The sequence below is a fragment of the Pterocles gutturalis genome, unplaced genomic scaffold (assembly GCF_000699245.1).
Source record: "Pterocles gutturalis isolate BGI_N339 unplaced genomic scaffold, ASM69924v1 scaffold47479, whole genome shotgun sequence".
In the NCBI taxonomy this organism is placed as follows: Eukaryota; Metazoa; Chordata; class Aves; order Pterocliformes; family Pteroclidae; genus Pterocles; species Pterocles gutturalis.
In genome coordinates, this window is record NW_010129866.1 from 1 (window position 1) to 7,878 (window position 7,878).

Sequence of the window (7,878 nt, forward strand, 5' to 3'; positions counted from 1 at the left end):
TATATATATAAACAATTTCTTCTCTTACTTCCCTAAATGAAAGCTAGATTTAGGGGGATACATTGCTTGTCTTTTTTTTTTCCCTTGAAATAAAGTCATTTGGTATACATATAAAAATATATTACTTGAGTTTCTTTCCAGTTATAGATCACACAAGGGTTGGGGTGGAGAAAAGAATGGAAGACAAACACAAGGACTTCACAAAAAAAAAAAAAAAAGGAAAACCAGTGAATTTAAGCATGTGGTGCACTTGGAATTTATAACGCAACAGCAAGCCAAGAAATCCATGTCCTGCCAACACAGGCATGGCATTACTCGTACTTTTATCACTTTTTCTGAACTGCATGGCACATGTCCTTGGTCCCCAAAGGGTCACATTTCAATATGACATTACAGCAGCAAAAACAAAAAGGCTGAACTTCAAAAATCTGGAAATCAAGTTTCTGGATATCAGAAGCAGGCTGCAGCTGGACGATCACGTTCTCTCCTCTTTCACACCGCAGGCTCACTGACCTCAATATCGGAAAATGTTAGGGACAAGGAGAGCACAGCAAGGTTTGGCAACGCTTCTGCTGGCAGCAGGACACCCCGCAGAGCCCTGCATCTCCCAGCTCCTATCCCAGGGAGGAAGATGAAGAATAGACAGCAGAAAGGGGGGACTCCAGGGTCACCCAGAGTGTCTCTGTCTCATGGAAACAGCTTATCACAGCAAAGAGTAACCCAGGGAAGGATTAAGCTGCGGTGTGTCACCATCCGGAGAGGGGTGGTGGAGCACCCTGCAGTGGGAGAGGAGCAGAGACCCTACACAGGAGCTCACACGGAGACCTCACAGCTCAGCTTAGACTCAGCCCTGGTATCAAGAAAAAATTCACACTAAAGGCCACAAATTTACCCGAGAGCTGAAATTTAGCCCTTCCAAGTCCGTAGTTGTAGGAAACAAACTGCACATTCACTCAACACACTGATCAAATATTTCTCCTGGACCCAGGCAGGTACGTGGGTGTAGGCACCGACTTTGATACAACTCCAGGCTCAGCTGCCTGGCAGCTCTGCTCGTGCTCCCACGTCTCCCGTACCAGCTCCCACCCACCCTGTGACAATCAGTCAAAACATCTTTCATTCACAGCTGCTCTTTTCCCCGACTGCAGCTCGGCAAAGCCACCAACCTCTGCTGAGATCTGCCCCCAGACAGAAGGAGTGAGCCACAACGAGTACGTTTCGTATTGGCACTGGTTTTGGCAATTACCACTGGGATGCAAAAGAACATTCAATAAATAAGTAAACAAATAAATAAATCAACACCACTTCTGAACAGCCACCAGAAAGAACCCTTAAAAAGCAAACAGGGTATGGTACAATTGTTTTCTATACCAAACCTCAAATCTCTCTCATAGTTGCGGTCTTCCCCTCCTCTTTCAAAGCAGGGTCTCTTTAGGAAATCAGGTTTATGTGATCACAGTGTCTGTACCCATGGCTGGCTGTCCTCCTCTATTAATTTCTAGAGTTGCCCAATTTAAATCGAACCTGAGAAAGGGACACAAATATTAAAAGCTTCTACAAGCTTCAAGAAAATAGGTAACGGTGCAGAAGGGAGAAAGGAGCAAGCTGAGGGGGGAAAGAGCACAGCATGAGCTCCCACATCACCAGGGACCAGCGAAACCACAAGGCAAAAGCTGACTTTGGAGTGGCCCGGCTGCAGAGCTTGCCTGGAGTCGCAAGGCATGAAATCCACGGGAAATGGGCTTGCTTTGCAGCAGAATTCCTAAAGGAACTTGCTTTTGGAAACCTGCCTCCACCATGCTGCTGCCCTGCCTCTGCAGCCAGGCTGTTGGCATGGCTCAGGGGACTAACAGGGATCAGCAGAGCTCACCCGATCCCAGGCTGTATCCACGCAGCGCCAGTAGGACTGCTGGCACCTTCTGCCCCTCTCACCAGAAATTTAACCTTCAAACAGCATCGTCAAATATCCCATAAGGCTTTAAAAATGAACTACAGGGGAGACGTGGAAAAGGGAAGATGGACAGACAGACCAGCCTTAACATCAGCTGTAGGAGCCATCCCATGACACCAGTAACGGGGTAAACAGGGAAGCAGAAGGCAAAGGCGAACGGAATCACACTGGGCAGCACACCGAAGGGCAGGTACTGAAGCCACGACATGGTGTTGGCATTCCCCCTCACAGAGGCAGGTCAGTGCTGTTATGTCGAGTTTTCCGCGAAGTCCCATCATCTCTGGGGAGGGCCCTTTGCAAACTGGACATGGCCGCTGTCTTTTTTAGGTCAATGACCGCATAGGAGTCAGTCCTGCGGGCTTCGTGGGTGGCAGGAGGTGGGACACGGGAGACTGGCGGGTTCTGATGTCCCTTGTGCGGCTCAGCGTCCAGCTCCACCTGGATGTAGTTGAGTTGCGGCGGCTGCTCCGGACAGGGCCGGGGGAAGTGGAAGTTGAAGACGCTGGGCACGCAGCTGCGACGAGGCTTCGGCAAGAAGCCGCTGTGCCACTGGCCGCTGCCCCTGTGCAGTGCGGTGTTCTCCGAGTTAATGTAATTCTGCAGGGGAACGTCTTCCCCAGCCTCAGAGTAGCCGCTGGGGGAAGGCGTCAGCACGTCTCCAGCATCCTCATCCTCCTCACCCCGCCGGAGCGGCTGGCACTCCCACACCGGCGGCAGCGACGGCAAGTTCTCATAGTGCAGCAATGCCGTTCTGCGATGGGAGCAGCCGGGCAAGCCCGTGTCCTCCCGGGTGAGTTTCAAGCGCCCACCTTGGCAGAGAGAGGAGGTGCTGGGGGGCACCAAGCCGTTGACGTTCTCGTAGACGCATTGGGGCGAAGGACACTCCTCCTCGCCCTCGTTGTTGTTGTTGTTGGGGCAGAAGCGTGTCCTGCAATCCCGGTGGTGCCGACAGGCGCGTCTGTAGTTGGATGTGGGACCTAACACAAACTTAACCTCCCCTGGCTGCAGAAAGACCTGGGGGTTGCGGTCTTCGAGGGAGCAGCTGTGGTTCCTAGGGGGAAAAGGAGGGTGGGCTTCAGGCAAGGAGTGCATACAACGTCGGCCCCTCGGCTCCTGATCACCATTGGCTGTGTTGACGTAGGTGTGGGACTGCAAGGAGAGAAGCAGAGGGACAGTGAAAGGAGAAGAGAAGAGACAAGAGCAAAGCAGCTGCCAGCAGCTGAGAAACCAATGGGAATGGAAGATTTTTCAGTGGCTGATGAAGCAGAAGGAGATAAAAGAAATTTGGGAGTTGAAAAGATTTTGGGAAGCAAAACAAAAAAGCCATTTCTGGATTTGTGGGCTGAAGGAGAGACGAAAAAGAGTCCAACTGCAGAAGATACATATAATCTATTTCATGGTCAAAGCATATGGCAGAGAACAAAAAGCAAAGCCACTTGCAAAATATTTTCTTGAGCGGCTTACACTGGCAATATTGCAGCACTCACACCTACCCTGGTGTCTCTGATAATGGTTGAGACAAGCTGGATTTTGTAGGAAAAAAAAATAATCTTAAATTCTACAACCGAGAACAAAGAGCTGAACATCAAAAATAAAAATAAAAAGAGCCTGAACTTGGGTACACATGCGCACATCAGTTTAGGGGTTGCAGTAAGAGCTGACAGATAGGGCAGCATGACTGGGACTCACAAGCTAAGTGCTGCTGTGAAATAATTGCCACGCAAATCCTAGTGGATTAAGGAAGCCAACTCAGTCAGCCTCGATAGAGTGACTGTCCTAGTGAAGTGCCAGAGAGCAGAAGCCTCCACAAGCAAAATGAAGCAACAGAGAAAAAACAGATGACAAGGTATGAGGATGCCCTGAGCTTTGCTGGAGTAAGAGAAACCCAGAACTGCACAGGACTGCCAGCAAAGCAAGCTGCGTGTTCATTGCTAGAAAACAGCAGAATTGAGGAGATCCAGGTTTACCTGCTCATCAGGCCCAATAAGGGCATGAGTAGAGTCTTCACCCACCGAGGAATGCACACGAAGGGGTGGCGGGCTGCAGAGTATGATGGGGTTTCTCCAGGGAAGCTGTGAAATCCATTGGGAAATCCTGGGACAGTGTACCCCAGACCTGGGAGAGAATCAAGACAGAGAAGCACTGGAGCACTGGCTTGGTATAAAACAGAGCTATTCTTTACAGTCAGCCAGCCTCTTAGCTGCACCCTGGAAGTCAGGATCTGCCTGTCTGGGGAAGATCTCTCCCATGAAGTACCGAGTATAAACACACTCTTGTGTAAATAGATGTAAGTCACTCCCAGTGGAGACAGGAACTGAGCACATCTGAGCTCTTCCAGATGTGGTTTCCTCTAGGAACCACCTGATCCTTGTAGGTGCTACTTGACAAAGGCCACTTGGCAGCAGTCTGGATGAAAACCAACTGAAGGGTGACAACTCAGTTGACTATTTGAAGGGCTTTTTGTTGCCGTTTCCTTGGAAACAAAATATCACAGCACAGACAAGAGGGGCCTTAAAATAAATATGCTGCAATGGGGCACACGTGGGCATAAAGATACGGTTCAGGAGGAAGGCAGCGCACGGGAGAGATCACGGGCTGCAAAGGGCAGATTCACACGAGCAATTGCAGATGTCGCCTGTGTCTCTGTGATGCCCTCTCCTCTCCCCAGACACTGAAGCAGCCTTACTGTTGGGTGCCTGGGGGCTCCGGGAGAGCTCCCGCTCCGTGGGGTGGCTGTTCCTGGTGATGACAACAGGCTCTTCCACGATGTTGATGCTGTTACACTGCATCAGGTCCTGAAGCAGATTAAAGATGTCCTCTGCTCTGGAACACTTGAAGGCAAAAATCCCTGCGCAGCAACGAAGAGGAGGGTCAGAAAAGCAAGAAAGCGATTCTGGTTTAACAAGAGTAGATGTAATTCCCAGCTCTAAACAAACAGGCAATTCTGATTTCTTTTGCTGTGTTTAAAACACTCAATCCCTGGAACCCACAGCCACAGGAAAACAAGCAGCAACTCAGTGGATTATTGCAGAAACACAACACCATGACAGCCACCGGACAAAATGGTGCGTTATCACAAGAAAAATAGTGAGCACACCAGGTATCTCACGACTACCAATCCCACACGAGCAGAGGTGTGAAAGGGACAGGTTAACCAGTCTCATTCACCTCTAATCTTCTATTTTAACTCACTTGGCACCCCGTCCAATTCTCACTGCCAGGGGAAGGTCTATCCAGCAACTACTCGAAGCTGAACTAGCCCGTGGAGTGCACATGAAGGAGGGACAAGAACATCATATTTTTAAAATGTATGGAATTAAAGAGTGTCTCCCCAAAGGAGCAGCCCAAAGCAGAGCCGGTGTGTGCAGAGCTAACCAATCCCACACCAGCACCCACACACACGCACAAAAGCCATAGCAACGAGAACAGCATGGCAACAACGGCTGCTACCCCAAAGAATAAGGTTTTAAAAATTCTGGCCAAAAAAAAATAGCTGTATCTGCCTTATACAAGGTGAGGAGCAGCATCAGGAAGGAGTCCTCCAAATAAAATTAACTAAGCAGAATAAAATCCTACAAGAAAATGAGAAAACCCCTCTCATTTCTGTCTGCTTTAAGACTGATGAGTAAGTATGTGTCTGCTAAAAATTTTGTAAATCTGAAGAGCAAATGGCTCTGCTTTATCACCACTACCTGCACCTAAATAAAAACCGAAACACGCACAGGGCAGAATTCTAATCACTGATCTGCATCCTGCAGAAGGCAAAACAGAAAGCGAAGACAATTCCCATGGCTGGTAACTGATAAGCACACGGCTCCAGGAGAGGAAAACCCCACTTGCATAAAAATTAAAAAGGAGCATACAGCTCTACAGATTTGCGCAGAGCTTTACGCAGACACTGAACAGTCATGTGGAGTCTTTTTAGATAAGAAAGCATCTACAAACACATTAATAGAATGAGGAAACAAACTTTTTTTTCCCCAGGGATGCAGATGCCAAGAAAACGTTCAGCTCTTTAAAAGCAAGAGAGACAGACGGGTAAGGGAACTAACAGGCACCATTGTAAAACTGAAGTCTGTTCCCAGCGCTGCTGATGACTTGGCATGTACTCCTGCGTGACTCACTTCCCTTCTCTGTGCACAGCATCCCCATGCACAAAATCGGTGAAATGTAAAACTCCTTTCCCTCTATGTTACATAGTGCTGCCAGACACAAAATACAAAGTATTAAGTAGAACCAGCACTAGCCAAGGCAGAGAGAATGCACCAAGAAACACAAAATGTGCTCAAACAACTATTGCTACTGCTCTGTGGAATCAGCAGATCCTACAAGGAACCTGCAAAGGTGCAGGTGATGCTTTATCCCCAGAGTTAAGAGATGCTTAACAAAGCTTCAGTCTTGCAAAAAGGAAAGAAGTCCAGCAATCCTCTCCTACTACAGCTGTGCATCGTTTGGTACCGCAGCTCGGCGCTGACAGTGTATGCAAAGGTACAGGTGATGCTCTTCTGCTTTACCCCCAGAGTTAAGAGATGCTTAACAAAGCTTCAGTCTTGCAAAAAGGAAAGAAGTCCAGCAATCCTCTCCTACTACAGCTGTGCATCGTTTGGTACCGCAGCTCGGCGCTGACAGTGTAACTAACACCTTTTCTGACATTAACTACTCAAGCTTGCTTCACCCATTACCTCATGAGCACCGATACAAAACAAGACCACTAGATTTATGCCCAGGTCCTGAGCCATGATGTTGTTCTCGTTAGTGTTTTAATCAGGAGTATTAACTGCATGTGCATGCACGCTCTGGTACGCTGGGGGAACGGAGGCTGCGAAAGAACTTCTTGATTCATGAGATGCAGGAATTTGGGAAGACACAAGCATCAGCTCATCCCAGCTGCCTGGGAACAGAAAGCTCAGTGTTCCTTCCTCCAGGAACCTCCACACTCACCCTGCCCCGTCTGGCAGCGACGACCGCTCTCGAAGGAGAAGAGGTTGGAGTCATAGCCGTAGCGGCGCAGGCAGAGGTAGGGCCACCTGACAGCATCTCGCTTGTGAGTGTGCAGGATGAGCTCCGTCTGTGTCAGCTCCATAATCCCAGATCCCAGCTCGTTACCTTCATCATCCACATTTGTTACCTGCAGGGGCCACAGAGCTCAAATCAGAAAACTCAGTGCAGTGGTATTGAAAAAAGCCCACCCAGGAGGATACTGCAATTCCCATGGATTCCCCCTTCATTTACTGAGATGCTTTTTTCTCAGCTGAGAGCATGAATTCATTGCTGGCAGAAGGTGCCAAGCCAGCAGCCCTGGAGACTGTGCGCTTGGCAGTTCAGCTGATGTGTCTCAGCACAGACACTGGAACACAGCCCTGAGCAATCAAAGGTTTCTCTCCAGTTCCCCATCTCCTTGCTCAGGCTGAACCTCAGTGCAGAGGCAATAAAAGCATATTTGCAGCAGAGGTTGCTTCAGGAAAGGGGAAAAAAACCCAAAACAAAACAGTATCATATTTGCAAATCTTGTCAAGTGAAAGACTCCTCCGCAAGAGCAGAGGTTTTCCTTCCTTTCACCTGGAGTCCAACCCATGCTGGGCTTTGCTAGTAGTTGGTGCTGTCACAGACTCTCTGATGGGGATGAAGGTGCAATACTTACCTTAAATTTGGTGGGATGGTTGTCTGGGATGCTGTCTCTGCACAGACAACTGCAGCAGCTCCCCATGACGGCAGCAGAAGAGGTAATCCCTGGCAAGAGGACACAAAACAGAGGACAGTCATCTTTTCAAACCAACTCCTCCCCCCCTCTCCAAACACACAGCTTGTATCCTCCTCGATCCCCCTGCACGTGGTCCGTGGGTTTGGATCTCAAACTCTTCCATGTGTGGCTTGATTAATGGACACTGTGCAATATCAGGCTAATTAAAAATAACAGCTTTCTTACC

At 48.9% G+C, this 7,878-nt stretch overlaps 1 protein-coding gene across 1 annotated transcript; it reads right to left on the reverse strand.

The window, feature by feature from the left end:
• Positions 1-2,176: 2,176 nt before the first annotated feature.
• FRS3 (fibroblast growth factor receptor substrate 3) lies at positions 2,177-7,658 on the reverse strand. The gene is given in 6 exon segments (XM_010080024.1): positions 2,177-3,100; positions 3,919-3,974; positions 3,977-4,066; positions 4,638-4,799; positions 6,893-7,079; positions 7,593-7,658. Coding segments are annotated over 6 exon segments (1,485 nt in total).
• Positions 7,659-7,878: the final 220 nt, after the last annotated feature.